The sequence below is a fragment of the Stegodyphus dumicola genome, chromosome 4 (genome assembly GCF_044657685.1).
Source record: "Stegodyphus dumicola isolate Sdum_Otavi_A_Nest chromosome 4, ASM4465768v1".
Taxonomy (NCBI): Eukaryota; Metazoa; Arthropoda; class Arachnida; order Araneae; family Eresidae; genus Stegodyphus; species Stegodyphus dumicola.
In genome coordinates, this window is record NC_140771.1 from 241,334,696 (window position 1) to 241,353,133 (window position 18,438).

An 18,438-nucleotide genomic window follows, 5' to 3' on the forward strand; every position below is an offset into this window, starting at 1 on the left:
AAGTCGGCACGCATTGATTTCTCTTCCCCCCGTTCTGTTTCGCGCTTTCCCTGCGGGGTGAAAGAGTGGGTAGGGAGGTTTGGAATCTGGTTGCCGGATAATTGAGGTCCGGACCTTGTCATTCTCTCGGATTAGTGTCCTCCTTTGTAGCTGCGAGGATGCGATCCATTGATTGTCGGTCTTCCTCTTTTTGCGCTGAATCAAAACTATTTTGAGGGAGACAATCCCTTCGTCTTGTCTTCTATTTCGCGCCCGAGATCTAACTCGGAAAGAAAGAGAGTTGATCCGCGAGGGGGGGGGGATGAATAAATCTCGGAAAAGAACAGATAAATGAATGAAGAAAAATCATTCATCCTATCATATGGAAGTGACCCGATAGTTTTTGATTGTCTCTTTTTTACTTCTCTCTTCCGCAGGTCCTTTAGTTTCATCTGTTCATTCCGTAGCTTGAAATCTGGATGTTGATCGTTTTATTTGGATCCCTAGTGCTCAGTTGGCTAGCGTTACACTTTAATCTTTTTACTTCCTTGTACGAAGTAAAAAGGAAGTATTGTAATCGCGAAAAGTTTCAGGCAGCATATTTCAACGAAAACATCCATTTTGACCGCTATCGAATGCAATTGAACAATGTTTTTGCGTGATATCTGTACGTAAGGACAGAATAAAACACCCTTTTTCTTCAAAAAAAAATTATAAAACTTCTTTAAAATTAATTCTGAAGAGAATTTTTCGTGGCGTCTGTACGAACGTATGTACGTACGTGCGTACGTACGTATCTCGCATAACTCAAAAACGAGTAGCCTCAGAACGTTGGAATTTTGTATATAGGACTGCTATAACATGTAGATGTGCACCTCGTATTTTGGTTGCAATCGGCCGCACCAAACGTATATAAATATATTTATATATATATCCACTCTATTACCCGGCTCAGTGATCTCAATTTCTTTACTCTTATATGCTTGTAAATTGTACATGTTTTGCTTTAAAAATGATTGAATTATGGTTTTTTTTTATCTTCCGGTTAAGGATTTTATGCCTTTAGTAAATCTGTGTGCAATATTTTTAGAATTATCAGCAATTTTAAAGTTGTTTAATTGCCGCTAAGCCTGTTTTTAATGGCGGCCATTGATGTTTACATTTGAAACAGGAGACTAGTGGATTTGTTGCAAATCTAGAGAAACTTAGCTTCGCAACAACAAAGATAACGCATTCATTTATTATTGCCAATTAAATCATGCTTAATTCTTTCTGGAATTTTTTCGAGAAAATAAGCGTTTGAGATTTACTTCGTAATTTTTAATATAGATATTTTGAGTTTTTATGTATTTTTGCCTTCTCGCGAAGTAAGAACTGAATTAATTAAATGAGAAATACTCAATCGTCTGTGAAAAACTGTTCCTTTTTTGTTTTGTTTGCTTAATTTCTTTTATACATAGTTCTAGCGTTATTATAGTATTTGAATAGAACATGTGGCAACGATTAGATAATTCTTTAAATGATATACATTTTGTGCATTCTGAGTTATAATATGAACGAAATATAATACTGTTAAGTAAACCTAGCGCCAGAGTGTCGCTATGGTAAACAAAGTGAATTTTAAAGAATGCATTTATTCTATTGTGGTTAATGTGCTGTCGGCGAAGTAGGTTTAATTCAGTCTAATAAGTTTAAATAAAGTGCAAGAAAAAATGCGTATAATTTAATATTCCGTACAAGGAAGTCATGTAGTGTACACATCAGATTTTTTTCTTCTATTGTTGAAGACGTTTGATGCACTGCATTTGAAAGAAAAAAGAAATGAATATGGGCATTACATAACTTCGTGTAATTTTCTCATGCCATTACAAGAAACCACTTCATGTAGAAAGTAAAATGGACGCTTTTATATATTTTTTATTATAACTTTCTACACGAAATAGACTGAAAGTAACTTTTAATTATTCTTTACGCTCAGTCAATCAAACAAAGAATTAGGTTTTCAGATAATGCCTAAACAAATTTGTGGGTTATGACGAAAAGGCATTGGCAAGTATGCCTTTTAATTCCCTTTTTTTAGTATCTGTCTGTTGTGAATAAATATTTTTTATTATTCTCGTAACCATTTTTTAATTCATCTCTTATACATCTTCTCTGTTTCTATTCAGCGAGTAATATAAATTTTTAGCCCAAAGGGCGTAAGCCCAGAAGGGCTATTAATTTCGTTTTGGCATTTTGTAGCGTTTCTCTTTTTAAATTGCTGCCACAAAAAATTAGAGCCCTGCATTATATTTAAAGATATTCAATAATGAAGAATTTGCATAAACATTTGTATCTTTCTCGCACTGTGATAAAACAAAGGTACCTAGAGCCATCAAATTTTGAATAACGTACGTCTCCACCCGAATATGGGCATCTGGAAGCCCAATTTTGGAATTTGTTTTATTATCTATTTCATATTTTGTAAAGCATATGTGAGTTTTTGATTAAGAGACTCGACGATTTCAAAGCGAGCAATGGCAACACTGAACGGGGGCGAAAAAATTTTATCTCCAGGCGCAAGACTGTGTATCGGAAATTCTAAAGATATGCTCTTTTTAAATTATTTTGTGGTACTGCTGTTGAATTGAATTTTATGGCTTAAGAATATGATATTTAACAAATGAAGGTAACACACAAAACATTGAAAAAAGCCTCTTTAGATGTAATATAAAAGCTGAAAACTTTCAGGTTCCCGCCCCCCCCCCGCCATATTTACCTTTTTTTTTTTTTTTTTTTTTTTTTTTTTTTTTTGTAGCATTTTACATTCAAAAACAAGAAATGCAGAAACTGACACCGGAAAATCAGAATTCCTCTTAAAATCGAGTTTTAATTACATTCAAAATTAAGGATTTAATTTCATGAGTTGGCAACAGTATATATTCCTTTTATTTAAGAAACAAGAGAAATGTTAGCACCATTTTTCTAATTTTCATATTATTTAAATTTTGTAAAGTTTTCAAAGGTTCTAGGGAAGTTAGGTTTGCAGTCTGAGGTTTTCAGACTTTCGTTCAATTATTTTCTGACAACTGAAGCATAGAAAACAAACCTTTGATATATATAATAACTAGTTTTAAGTGTAAGTGTCCATGAATAAAAATAGCATATTGGTTGCCATTACCATTATCAGGTATTTCAATTATTTAATTGTGCTTTATACATATTGCGCAATATTTTCTATAGCAGCAAAGAAGACTTATATCTTTAAAAATGCAATAATAAAGTCTGATGTTTCAGATCATTTATAATTTTTAGATGGTGTTATAATTTAATTGCAATGTGCATAATTCTTGTATCCCCTTAAGAATTTAAAGGGGACTGAAGGTAGTCAAGTTTCAAAGAAATGTATTAAGAACTTTCAAAACTTGAGTGATTTTACCTCTCCTGAGCAAATAACTTCACCCAGCAAAATTGTTAAGAATTTCACTGGCGTTGATGTCAGTAACAAGTTTGATATGCTATACAAAATGAATACTAGTAAATAATAGATGATAGTAAAGTTTAAATGATGTAAATAAAAAGATCAACAGTGAGGCTCCCCCAAGTGGGGATGCAAGTAAATTAAAAGTTAAACCCATCATGGTTATTACGTCGCTGAAGTTTCTGAACTTTACTAAAAAATTAAAAGACGATGCTAAAGCAATGTTTAAGCCAGAATTTCCGGCGATTTCCTAAAAGTCTTTTCTGACACTCCAGAGAACTATAGAGGCAATCTAGGCAATTCCATCTAGGCAGTTCCCTGAGACACATATTCAGCATTACATTGTTAACCCTAAAAAAGTTAAGGGGACTCATACACCTTAAACCCTTTATGATCTTCGATTATGTGACTGTTGCAAGAATTGGGATATTTTATTTATTTTAAAAGCAATTTCTTCCAACTTTTTACAGCTGACTACATAATATAGCTGCTTTGGAAAATAGTAACCAGAAAGTTTGTGTTGCCACAAATATTTTTGTAATTTAATCCTCTTTTGTGACAAAATATTTCGCCGGTGTTTCCACCTCGCGCGCATGATATTTTAAAAATGGCTAATGGTACATACTTGAAATTGGATGGAATTCTTTATATGGGCACTACTTTCTGACTGAACCAACAATCTGATGAATATTTTAATATTGAAAAATTTTTTGGACGAAAACATTAAAAATTTTGTTAATAAAATACATTTTATAAACTCAACTCAAAATAAAATAAAAGTTGAACATGAAATTTTTAGAATTTTAGGTTCACAGTAGTTCCCAAATATTATAAAAGCTATATATTAAATATGGAATTAAATTATGAAACAGAATGTTTTAAACTGTGCGCGCAAGTTGGAAACATGACGAAAAATGTTGTCACAAAGCGGATTAAATTATAAAAATATTTGTGGCAACACAAACTTTCTGATTACCATTTCAGAAAGCAGCTATATTATGTAGTCAACTGTAAAAAGTTGGTAGTAATTGCTTTTAAAATAAATAAGTTATCCCAGTTCTTGCAACAGTCAACTATTCGAACATGTTATGGGTTTTAAGGTGTATGAGTCCCCTTAAACCAATAAAAGTGGGGTTAAGGGAAATTCCTTAGAATTCTCAGAGGAAGTTGAAGATGAACTTATCACTCTTGGTTTTTTAATGTACTTAAAGTAGCTTCCATGGTTAGATTTAGAACGCGCTTATCTATGTCTTTATTGCAGGCTCAGTTATTTAATGAGCCTGGGGTGGAGATTTACGATCTTGAAAATCTTATGTGTTTTCGTATATCTGCTGAATTGTATACAACCTAACTGGTGTTGTGACAAGTCAGTGTCATAATTGTCAATACGTTTCCACACCTCGGACGAGTGTAAGTGCGCCTTTCCTCACAAGAGCTCAGATTTTTAAGCTAAAAGGATTTCCAAGGCACCTGCTGTCATTGCGATGGGGAACATGTAGCAAATTATAGGAAATGTTAAAAAATCTCCTAAATTCTAAGCAGAGATGCTTCCAAAATAGTAAGGCAACTGTTTCTAGACCAAATGGTGAATTAAATGATTTCAGCACGCAAAACCTGGAAATTCCTAGCTCCATCTGAAAGCATCTGAAAGTGCAAAAAACACTCTGGATTGATCAGAAAAAATTAAATTGTCTGAGATGTCTAATTCCTCATTGAAGAAATTGCGAAACAGTAGTGACAATATTTCTACAGTCTTTACTGAATTTTAGCTTGTGATCTCGGAGATCGAGAAAATGTTTACTGATTTTTCTATCTTGGATGTCTTATAAACAATTACGGTAAATTATATGATTTAAAACAAGCCCCTAAGCTCGTAGATAAATTGTTTGCCATTTTCAATATGTTCAGAAATTTATTCAGCAGCCCCCCCCCCACACACACACGCACGTACACACGTGGAGGCAATTAACTTATTTTTGATCGATAATTTACTTTGTTGTTGTACTTCCTGTAATCTTTGATCTTTATTATTTATCCTATTTCATTTATTTTAAATCTGTCTTCGGTAAATCTTCGGTCTACCCTCACGAAATTTGTGTATTTAGTTACAATAGGTAAGATGCCCTATTTAAGTCACACTTATTGTTTTACCTATTCTGTTATATCCTACTCTGTATGCTGTTACATATTTCTAAATTTAATCTTCCATGCAATTCACCAGCTCGACGGCTTTCGCTGTAGTTTTTATGCACTTTACTTTCTAATAGTTTTAGGACTGTGATTCACTATCCTGTAACAACTGTGGTAGTTCGTTGCTATGTTTGCAAGCAAATTACTTTTCGATGGGGGTAGGTCACCATAGGCCAGGAATTCCAGTGTTTGCACCACTCGAAGAAAGCATCTGGTCGTAGACATATACTTCCCATTACAAAGCTATTTTGAATGATGCAAAGATTTACGTTTTCGTATTTTTTTAATTTAAGCAAATTAATTTTGTTTAAAATATAAAATCTAACATTTTATACGTTCCGGTTTTACACCTATATTTAAGAAAATTTTGTACTCATTATAAAAAATAAAACATAAAAAGCTTTATTTCCGTACTGGAAACTTGACTGAGATATTTAGTATTAAATTCGGGTATCATATTTAGGGGCCGTACACAAATTGTAGAGCAACATGTTTGCATGTGTATGTATGTGTATGCAATGTTTTCTGCAGAAATTCTTTCCTTCCCTGTTTATCCTTGCTGAGATGGGCTTCTTACAAATATAACATTCACAGACAGTGTCAGCAGTTGGAAATCACTGCCTCTGTGTTGGAAAAGAATCGATGGCGCCCATCTACTTCAAAATAGCAGTCAATTACCCTTCACACATTCAGTGGTTAACACAAAATGGAGCACACCAACCAGGGGCGTAGCTAGAGAGCGGCATCTGTCCCCGGGCGCAGAATCCAAGGGGCGCCAAACTGATGTTACGACATTTTAGAATTAAATGTTTTCCATCCTTGGCAAGCAGTCGGGGGCGCGAAATCTTCAGCTGTCCCTGGGCGCTGAAAACCCTAGCTACGACTCTGACACCAACAAGCTGTAAATGTTCATGATTTCCTGTCTGAGATGTTCAATGTGGCAATAATGTCACATTGGTCTCTTGAACGAAGCTGGGAGAGAGTGCTCCTCATCTTAGCCCTGATATTAATCCATAAGATTTTTTTAAGGCAAAGTATTCTCAAGGAAGGCTAAAAATGTAGTGCAGCCCAAGTCTTTTATTTTGCAGATGTACAATGAAAATTGGAAGATGTGTGTCAAATGTTACGAGTAAAATTTGCTTGCAAGAAGTTATGAAATAAAATGTTGGACACATTGAATGTTCTGAACTAAGCTAACTTCCCATTGCACGAGCAGTTAGCTGTGTGTTCAGTTTGTGATATTCCGTTGATAAATAAATGTGTAATGAATAATTCAAAAAATATGACAAATCGTATGGCCTCCTGTAATATTATTTTGATGACTGGAAGATTGATTTGCCCTTTTCTAGCATTGTTTATTTCGCTCTTTGAATATTTAAGTTCATGTCATCAAAAATAAAACATAACGTAACATGTTAAGCCGAAGAAACCGACTGAGTTTATACCCAAATAAATGCAACAAATCAAAAAAATTAGCAAAGTAACAACCTTATGCATGGCATAGATTTAGTTAAGGTTCTTTGAGTCTTGACAAAGTGAAAACGTTTTGAGTCTCCACATAAGTGGCGTAAATTATGAATGTGTGACATATTTAGTCGAGAACCTTATGTGTGGCGTAAATTAGTCAAGACTTCCAGAGTCTCGACTAAATCTACGCCAAACACAAGGTTGTTACTTTGTTAATTTTATGTTTTACTTTAGCGTGTTTCTCTTCTGTTATGAAGACCTAATAAATACATTATGTACCTGTCTATAAATGATATAAAAGCATGGAATTGTTAAGAATTCTTTGGTATTTTTGTGCAGTTTAAAGAAATAAGAAGCAATGATTAAACAAAATTTTGTTAAAATAAATGCAAATAACACGCAAACTGGAGATACTGCATGATAATAACTCTACACGAATTAAATAACACCGACGAGACTTTTATTCTTTCTGTTAAAATGTTGAAAAGTTGCCTTATTGCTGCAAATTAACTAACTACTGAAACATTTTGATCACTTGGACATAATCTATTTTCATGCCCACAGCAAAGATGCTTTTGCATATTAGGAGGTATAGTTTTAAAGAGAGAATCAGAAGGTAAATAAAATTTCAAATGAACATCTTTATCGTTTTTGGCTAAATATGCCAAGGTTAATCCAAACCCATCTTTTAAAAAGAGGGGTACTTCCCTGAAGGCCTTATTCAGAGCAACTAGCTCATATTTACATTACACATTGGGTAAACCACAAATACACGCATACATTGAGCTCTTTCACCAAATTCTAATCCAAGTCTAACTACCACTGTTCAGCAGTTTTATACATTGAATCACCTAATGGATCCATTTTTTTCGCCCGTTGTTTTATCCCAATGTAGAGTTGCACACTCAATTCCTTATCATTGGCGGTAACTGCATCCAGGCTCTGAGGTATGTACATGGCTTCATGTAGTTAGGAAAAATTTTGCATATTTTATCAGTGAACTATCGAGTTCACCACTGGACGAATTGTTAAAGATGGCTATACACTGATATTTCAACATGGATTGGAATCTTGACGAATGAATCGGTTTCATTCATGGTTTTGCTATTTTCTTGTGTGCAATGTGACTGCGAGCTACTTTCCCTTAGAGAATCTTCTGCAAAGACATTCCTTTCTTTAGATGGATAGCGGTAATTTTTTTTTTTTTTTTTTTTTTCCCCATAATCGATTAAACAAATTGTGGCTGCCGAGCTCCATGTGAGATTTCTAGGTGTAGAAAAGCTTTCCCCGCGTGTTTCCCTTTTTTCTAACGCGGAAAGCTAGCATAATGTGCTTAATAAGTCACAAATTATCCTCCTCATCGAATTTCTTCCAATTCAATATGCTGCTATACATAAGTGGATTCCTTCGGTGTCTGGCACAATTAAGGCTAGCTCTAAGCGTTTTGCTACCGCGGAAAATCTTCCACTTTTCAATTCTACCACTGCTCAAGTTTATTCCTGGAGCTTCTTCAGCAGCTCTTGTGCCGGCTCATTAAGCGCTGATAATAGCAGTGTGAAGACGCAAAATCCTTCATTGGGTTGTATCTATACCATTATATAGCGATGTTAGTGGCTATCGATGAGAATAAAATAGCAGACAATGTTAGAAATTATATTCTGATAAGCAATCTAGAGCATATCTCTCAAAGAAAATGCAGTTGTTTGTAATGTTTTATGGATTTAGTGGGCACGGCGTATTTGTTATTCAACAAATATTCAGTTCAAGGATTTTAATTTAGGTCTATTAAGCATATAAGCGTAGGCAACACTAAATTTTTAAAAAGTTCATTTTTTATCGACTTGTACATGAAGATTATAAGTTTACAAGTTTCACATTTTAAGCTGGATTCTGATTGTAAGAATTAGCTCTCATAATCATGCATAATATTTAATCTTTTCGATCGAATTTACGTTACTCTCAAAGCAAGGGTTCTTCAAATTTATTTTTTACCATGAAAAAATTTATAACATATGTAACATAAAAATTTTTACAAAATCTTCTGAGACCAAAACAGTCCACTTTATACTATGCTAAATTTATCGGCAGTACTTTTTTGTTAAAGTGGCTACCGCATAAACCTTTGGTGTCATTTTAAATTTACATGTTACAGAGGTAAAAAACTATGTTTGGCAGTTTTGTGCACTGGTTGCAGTTAATCAATGGCCGCTTTAACGAGGAAGTAATTGACCCTCTTTATCAGAAAGAATAAATTTTGCCCCTGATGAAAAGTACCCTCTCTGATTTCGCTCGAGATCAGCAGAAATTTTTCAAAATCTAGGCTAAACTAAGATTTCTTTTATGCCTAATTTCATATGTTACTTTGGCGTGTTTCTCTTCCAATGTATTCTATTAGTTTCTCTTCTTCCAAAGGAGTTAATTATTAGAAAATATCACACAAGGAAACTTAAATAAAAGATTTTTTTATTCAGGAAATCTACATACATAACAAAAGAGGTTTTTAAACATTTCATTGAAATAAGATATAATTGTCAGAGATAAAATATTTCAATCAAAAAGATTCAGTCCTTAAACACTCTGAAATTTAATACCGCAATGTAACAGATTGTGAAGAATGTTACCCATATCAGATGACGAATTAATGGTCTATGAATGATACTAATAGACAACTTTGGTGTGAACTGTTTTTAGAATTTATTCAGAAATGATATTATACTTTTATATTTTAACCATTTTACAGTAATGAAAGTTGCTTACTATAATATAGAATTTCTCAAAATACTGATGTGGTCCAACATGTATGTCTGTTATGTACGAAACTGCATTCATAAAAAAAGAGTCTTTTGTTCTTTTGCCACCCCCTCCCGAATACCTATGTTAATAATCTATCAATATCTATCTTATATGCGTGCATATTTGCATGCATGTACACATTCATCTACAGTGAAAGCTTTAGCTGAAACAAAAGAAATGAAATCATGGAATTATGCAAATCAAGGATATACGTATGGTTACTGTTTAAAGGTGATCGAATATTCACGCTTCAAGGTTCCAGTTGGTCATGGGAGAAGGATCCAAAAGTAAAAATATTTTCGTGAGACACATGTTGGTTGTTTTTAGTGAAAAGTATTAGTGTGAAAGAAACCTTGTGCTGTAACAATGTTTTCGGTCATGACTGGTACCATAACTTATCATAAAGGCCATAACTGTCGTCCGCTAAGCCAAGCAGAATGCTTAAACGCCGGGGCACAAAATTATGCCTGCAAAATACTGTAATATGTGTTGGCTGAAATATCACTATTATTCAATACTGCATACTGCATATTGCATTGACTTCAAAGACATCGGAGAACTGAATAGCGAAGAAGTAGAGCGCAGTATCGAACCTCTATGCAAATGGTTCATCATATCAGAAAAATTGGCAGTGATTTTGTGTAAAATTAACTATTCCTTACGTACTTCTACAATATCTACACAGACTACCAAAAGACCTTTGTATGACTTTCTTGTCTTTGCTATGTTTTTTGCTGTCAGTATTCCATTAAGTCCAAGTTATCATAATGGGTGGCCAGCTTGACATACTATAAAGCTTGACAGCATTGGAAGCTCGAAAACAGTATTATCTTCTATAGCGATAGTTACATTTTGGTCTTGTCTGGAAAGTAAGAATAATATTGCCAGCAAAATATTCCAATCTACATGAGCAGTTGTCCATTTTTTGACATTATAGCGTGTGGCGACATAATGAAAAAGTAAATACACCCATTTAAATTTTATCAAATATTGTACTACCGTAAAATATAGAAGGAGCATATGGCAATCCTGATAGTATATGGATATTTATTGTTTCTTTCCGGACATCTGGCATCGTTTTCCTGAAACCAGCTTTCGGATGTATGGCGACATAGTGATCGCATTAGTGATTTTCAGAACAGAGGTCAGATGCATGTCTGTTAACCTAGATCTCGCTGAGGACTTGTTCCTTTTTATAAGCGAGAAAAGTTATTCGAAATTATAAATCAAAAGTCTTATGCGTGCCACAGTTTGGCATGCCTGCTCTAACTCATACTCCACAAACATTCATAGCTCAATAAGATATTGATTTTGCTAAATAATCAGCCCTGCAATCATTCTTAAAATGTACTCTACACATCTCTTTTCTACAGAAGAATGCCAAAATGCATGCTGCCCACGTTCCTGCATGTGTAAACACATGAAATCCTTTCAACCCATTTGTACGGACTTGATGTGTTGACATAGCCTTTATGTCTCGAAACTTGTCATCCATAAAGACCATCTGGGATATCATCAGTCAGCAGCTGCAAAAAGCTCCGCTAGTCTTGAACTTTGATGCTTTCATTGGCAGAGTTTATGCAGCAAGGTAAGATTAATGATCGAATTGATAATAAGTGTTTTTCTACTCATATTGCGCATAAAGGTTTGTAAATAAACCAATTCTGTTGCCTTGCATATTTACTGCTCATGTTTAATTCCCAGCGTACCATAATTACATCTTCATTCTTCCCTCATGATTTGTGTAAACATACTGCTCTTCCTTCATGATGTTCGTAGTATCACTATTGTTGAATGTATATGTGTGCATTTAGTATTTATTTAGTTAATTATTAACAGTGGCTATTAATTTTAGATTCTATTAATTTTATACAGTCAAAAGTCTTTAATCCGGACGTCCATAATGCGAAATGATCTATAATCCGGACCTCAAAGCTACAAATTTCTGCGCATGCGTAGCTTTTACGCATGCGCGTAATACGTTTACGCTTGCCCGTTTAATGTATAACGGATGGTATAAGCTAAGCTAAAATTATCTAATTATCTATTTCAGTTCATGTTGCAGATTGCGTTGTTCCTTAATCTTCTGATTGAATCCGGCTTATTATTTTTTGCAGACTGTTAGAGCAATTTTATAAAAGTAAGCTTGAACTTTGGATTATGTCAAAAAGAATTTCCGGTTCTAGAGCTGCCAAAGGATCTACAAAGCGAAAGCATGTTTCGATGTCCATCAAACAAAAAGTGGAATTGCTGCAAAAAATGGATAAAGGCCTTTGTTTCTCTAATCATTCCGAAATCTGTTTATCAATTTCGCGCTGCTCTGTGGGGGGTGGGATGGGCTATGAACTGGAAGTTGATCTGTCAGCACTATCCTTATCTTCAGGACAGCTGTTTTTATTTTATTCGGCATATAATTCCTTACTAAATGTAGTATTTTCATCTCGATGTACTCCGTCTTTGATATGATTTAAATCAAATTCCTCGTTATTATGAATATCACGAATACACATCAAATAATTTTCTGGTTGCAATTTTCTAATTTCGACTATGCGTAATATAAGCTTTACGTATGCGCGCGTTGAAAGAAATGTTTAATAAAGTAAACAAATAAATATTCAGCTTTTTTTTTTTTTTTTTTTTTTTTTGTAAATTTTGATACCCTTTAGATCATAATTGCTCTTTGTTTCATAAATTACGGTTTCATATTTTTAATTTTATAATTTCTGCTTGCCATCTTACAAGATTTAATTTCTGCTTGCCATCTTACAAGATTTAAATTAATTATCTATAATCCGGAAAAACCGATAATCCGGAATCGCCGAAGTCCCGACGAGTCCGGATTAAAGACTTTTGACTGTATACACATTTTTTATTAATTTTTTGATTCGTAAATATTTATTCTTAAATTTATTTAACTAAATTAATTTCACCATTCTATAGGTACCACGCTTGCAATAATTCATGATATTTTGTTTATATTATACTTTTACGCAGCCTAATAAATAACTTTAAGTATCAGTTCTCTTTTTAGTAAAGCAAAAGTGCCAAGACCTTTAATTTCCACTTGCTTTTCATCCTCTTTTCTGATGTCAAAGTTATAAATACTATTTTAATTTCATTATCATGAAAGTCTGAATATGTATACACAATGAATACAGAACAAAATTAAGTTTATCATTTTTATGCACAAGAATTGCGAGCTTCTATTTATATTCTTTGGTTTCCAAGACTCGGTATATTATATATATACATTGCTCTGGAACATAAGTTAATGTATCATTAGAAGACTAATTCCAACCTGTCTGTTAAATCAAGTTTAAAACCAAACTGAAAGCAGAAGCAATAGTTTTATGCTTTTAATAAGTAGTTATACAAATAATCATTACTGATTAAATATTATTTAATTATTATAAGATAGAATGTATGTCGCTTAAAAGTGCGGAATTTCTTATTTTTCTTCTGAGTTGTTATTTGAAAAATGCAAGAAACGTATGTACATTGGGATTAAAATTACTCTTATCAGCAGCAATATAATTCTTTTACCAACAAGTGAGTGTTGTTATTTAGGAGCTTCATATTTTTTTTTAATTCTTTGAGTATTTAATGTGTTTTAAATCTCATATTAAATATGTCCTCGTAAGCTCATTATGTTTTATATAATTGTTGGAACAATTTTTAAAGAGAAAATAATACGGATAAATACGTTTCATGCATGTAAAATTATATAAATTTTATTTAAACTGACGTATTATCGCAACCACCTTGAGGTAGTTTGGAAGGTTTTACTGAAGGAGAAGAACAGCTGATTTGGTTTATTTGATTTTGGCAAAGCATTCGAAGGCTCTCTGCCTTTGGGAAGGGATGCCTTTGTGAGGGAATTTCTAAGGAAACTGACTCGTATAGATGTTACACATGGAAAACATGAAAGCGCCCCTGCAGTCAGCCCGTTTGCCGGGATTCGAACCCTGGACCGAACTAGCAGTGTTCAGCGACTTTACCGCTCGGCCGCTGGTGGGCGCTGTGAGAAAGAATTCGAAGCATTGTTCCTTTAGCTATTTTGAGACCAAATAACGTATTCCTCCTGAAATTTCTTCTCGCTTTCTACTATTACAGCAAAATCCTATAAACCCAAATTTTAAAATCAAGTTTAAGACAAAAAAAAAAAAAAAATCATAATTGTTCTATAAAAGCCGTTGAAACTTGGAATGCAACAAAAAGAACGCATACGAAACTAACTATGTTGGAAACAGAATATTTTTCCTGCGCATGGTTGCCCGAATAATTGTTATGGGCGGGGTTATCAAAATCTGGTATATTCTGAAGCTTTGGCGATTTCTACTAAGGTGGTTGCGATAATACGTAAGTAATCAACTTTAAATATACGCTCTTCAGATGTAATGTAATATCGAATATTTTTACGCATCATGTATGTATTAAAAATATTTCACAAAATTTCTTTCTGGGAGATCTTTTTACGCAGATTTATTACAGTTTTCCAAAAATTAAACAAATGAACATTTCACTTAGGTCTATACTATGGAGATGGTAAAATTATATACTTTTAATCTTTAAAGCAGAATCGTTTACTTTATTTCCGGTAATGCTATGCACTAAACAAAAAACATTTTATGCGTTATTTGTTTGTATGTTATGAAGAAATTTTGAATTTGAAATTTTGATGATAATATAATAATATCGAAAAATTAATATATTTAAGAAACAGATAGTTATAGACGCCGATAACACGTGTAAATTAAGGTTTGAAAGGTTTATTTAAATCCTCAGAAAATCTTTTATTATTAATTGTTGTCTGACTTTATTAAATAATATTTTGAACATGCTTTCGTGCACAAGAATTAAGGATAATCACAAATCACGTCAAATGTTGCCCTACAGAAGGTGATTTTCCATGTGAAATGTTCTATACCGTTTTCTGAAGTATTCCAGAGTTATGATTTGCTCCAATGATGAGATAAGAGCTTAACACATATCACGTTAAATATATTATAAGGTATTTCTCCCGCTTTTCTAACGTGCCTTCGTGGTGTAGTGGTTCTGCACGCTGGGCCGGTATTCCAGAGCTCTGTGGTTCGATTCCCGGCGAAGGCGGTTGCTAATTTTTCATCTTGCCTGCTTCCAAATTAACCTGATGTCTCTACAATATGATGAATTAAAAAAAAGGGGGGGAGTTTTACAACCAAAACAATGCGGCACTTGCTGGAAGAAAAGCACTTGTTGAGTCATATTCATTTAGTATGTAAGATGTTTGTACAACCGTCTTACATACTAAATGACATCTTCAGTGACTCTTCGAGATTTAGCACCCAGATTAATTTTCCCCAGCTTGTCACCTGAAGAAAGCCTGCTGCATACTGTTATCCCTTCAACATGACAGAAATTGACCACTATGGAAGCGTAATCCTTGAGCGAAGGGGTACATGTCGGGCGGTTGCACGTCACTGCATGTTTTCAACGAGGACACTTAACTGCAAAGCGTTGTTGGGACAAGATTCTTGAACCTTATATAAGTCTTTTCCAAGGAGCTATTGGAGAAGCCTTTATTTTTATAGACGTTAAAAGGAGGCCACACAAAGCTCAAACTGATCGCTGATTTTCTGGAGGAAGAGGGTATTTGGGACATAGTTGTGGCTTTTAAAGGTCCAGGACTAACTGCAACTTTGGCATGCTTTAGGAAGAGCCATAACACTTCCTGAAACCTTTTGAGGATTCTTCAGGCGTTAAAATCCTCACTTTTATAAGAAAAGCATTTATTACTACAAGCTATGATTAGCAACCTCATTTGCAATATAGGGGTATAAAATTTGCAATATAGGTAGTTCGACCGTCTGAAGCGCAACCCTGTTTGGCATTCTGCCAAAACACAGACTCGGGCAAAAGGGATGGTATTACTTGCTGTGACGTGAAAGGTCTTCTCTTCTCTGGAAAGAGCTATACTGGAGGGAAAGAAAGTCCCCATCCTTCCACCCTATTTTGAGAATAATTCGGTCCGAATGGCGCATGCGTGTTTGCGCTCATGGTCGCGGATGAAGCGGTTGAATTATACCTTGTAAGGCATGTAAAGTTGCGCGGGATGGGAACACGCTTTAAACCTGGTCATTCTGGAAATATGAGGTGGTGTTATGTTTCAACCATTTTAGTTTCATTTACATATCATAAAACATTTACGCCCTTTTATTTTGTTATGTCACTATTTTTTGTTACATAATAATGGGCAAACGTCCATTATGATAAACCAAATATTTTTAGAGGTATCACATATTTTATTTTTGTAAGCTTAATTTTGGACATTAATGTAGAAAATACTTAAAAAGAGGGTATATCATCCTTATACGGTGTCCAGTTTTCCTAAGCGCTTTAAATCCCACAGACCATATGTATTCGGGGAACGTCTTTCTCCAGGTCATTGTTCTCCAAGATATCTTTGAACCTGCAAATGCTAGAGCAACATTCATAACTCGAGTAAAGCTCGATAATTTTGTCCCAAGTATGTATTGTTGTACATCATATTTCGTTGTGGTAAATTATAGCATACTGAAATCATTTTTATACCTGTAAATCATTTTTGTTCTGCATGGGATATTATATGACTAATTAGTTACAGTTACCTTTCTTTGTTTAGAGAATTAGTTACAGTTACCTTTCTTTGTTTGGACAATTAGTTATTTTGCATTCTGAATTATCATTTAATTTATTATGCTGCATATGTAAAATTTATTGCTGAAGACTTAAGTACAGATGAAACGTATATTATCCTTAATTGAGCATCTCTTTAGACATACAAACACAGAAATAAATAAATAAATAAATAAATAAATTTGGAAACGTTAACTATAGTATAAGTAATTCATTTTTTGCCTCCTATCTGGATTCTGTGTTGCAATTTAAAACCAGTTTCGAATATCTAAAGTAAACTTAAGGGTTTATTTTTCAGAAGCATAGCCACCAAAGATTTTATACAAAATTTAAAAACATTTTGCAATATAATTTGCTCTTTTACTTCTCCTCAGCCTTCATCAACTTTTCACTATTCGAAGTATTTAAAACAGCCGAAATGTTTCCACGTCTATCCAAACATTGATAACTTAATTCAGAGGAGTCCCTACAGTATCCTTACCATCACTAAAAATAACGAAATTTATGTTACATCATAATAGTAATCTATGCAACACAAATTCAGATGATAATTTTATACAGTATTTTTTGTAATATACACGAAAGTAGTTACATCAGGAGTTCGAACATGTGGTAATACATTAACATTCATATGATGCGGGTAAAAGTGTTAAAAACGATGCTGAACATGTACTTAACGACATGAGCAACTCTCGACACTCATGTTAGGGTAGCTTTTCAGGACTACATTTCTGTTTTGATCATAGTAGAGAAGTGATACCGGAGAGAGCGAATTAGGAACGCAGCACAATCCTGGAACTCCTTTCTTCAAGCCAAGAGACTGGACAAGGCTCTGTATGGTGGCATGGTTAGAAGACTGAACGCTCTGTAAAACATAAAAAAATGGATAATATATTTTAATGTTTCTAAAATGGGCACGACAATTTAAACCCGAATAACGAATTAAACCATCGATGCCTAAAAGTAAACAGAGGCTTTAAATAACATTAAAATAAAAAACAAATCTGACGTGGGCACCACGTGACTTACTTGAACGGCTTATTAAATTATACACGTTTTTTGCTACGCTACATTTAAACGTATTTCCTCGAATTTCATTAGCGATGTGTTTCATCGATGCGTCAGTTCTCACTTCGCAGCAAGGCAAAAATACAGAAAAACTCAAAAGATCTTCATTAAAAATTGTAAAATACAAGTGACGGAGGACGGGACGCCTGGTGTTGAACAGAGGTAAACAGGCATATGTCCCGCGCCCTCCCCTATCTATACGCAGAAACTCCCCCAAATACAGGCAAAGAAAAACAATTTTTGCCCTTAAATTTAGAGTTTCTAAGGGAATACAGGCAATTTGGCCAACGGGAAGAAAGACAAAATTTTCGGTGCGCAAAATTTTAAAGATCACTTTTGATCCCACTAGGCCAAAAGACCCTGAAATTGCTATGTCAATTGACTTTATTTACTGTATTACTAAGAGTTCCAAATGTAAACAAATAGTCGGCGCCTTAGGCCTATCACCACTTTTAAACTGTTGATAATTCTACAACTATTGCATGCAGGTTAACTAAAGTCATGAAAACCTTAACCGAAACATAAGAACAATATAATTCAATCACTTTTAAAGCAAAAAATGCACAATTTACCAACATATAAGAATAAAAAAAAGCTCACAGAGCCGAGTAAGAAGATGGATATATATACCCATTTTCTTACCCAGCTTGTAAGTTGTATGCATATATATTTCTAGAGGTGGATTGCAACAAAAAAGAGAGGTGGACATGCAGATAAACAGTTTCATATACAAAGTTTCAACGCTGTACAAGTTATCATTTTTGAGTTATGCAAGACATACATACGTACGTATATACGCACGTACAGACGTCTCGAAAAAAATCCCT

General features: G+C 34.0%; 1 protein-coding gene across 1 annotated transcript in view; it reads right to left on the reverse strand.

Moving 5' to 3' along the window:
• Positions 1-9,542: 9,542 nt before the first annotated feature.
• LOC118194055 (growth/differentiation factor 10-like) overlaps positions 9,543-18,438 on the reverse strand; it is a 75,224-nt gene continuing 66,328 nt past the window's right edge. The window contains exon 6 of the mRNA XM_035365242.2: positions 9,543-17,408. Within this exon, the coding sequence (XP_035221133.1) occupies positions 17,217-17,408 (192 nt within the window). The 3' untranslated portion in view covers positions 9,543-17,216. The remainder of the gene's footprint in view (positions 17,409-18,438) is intronic.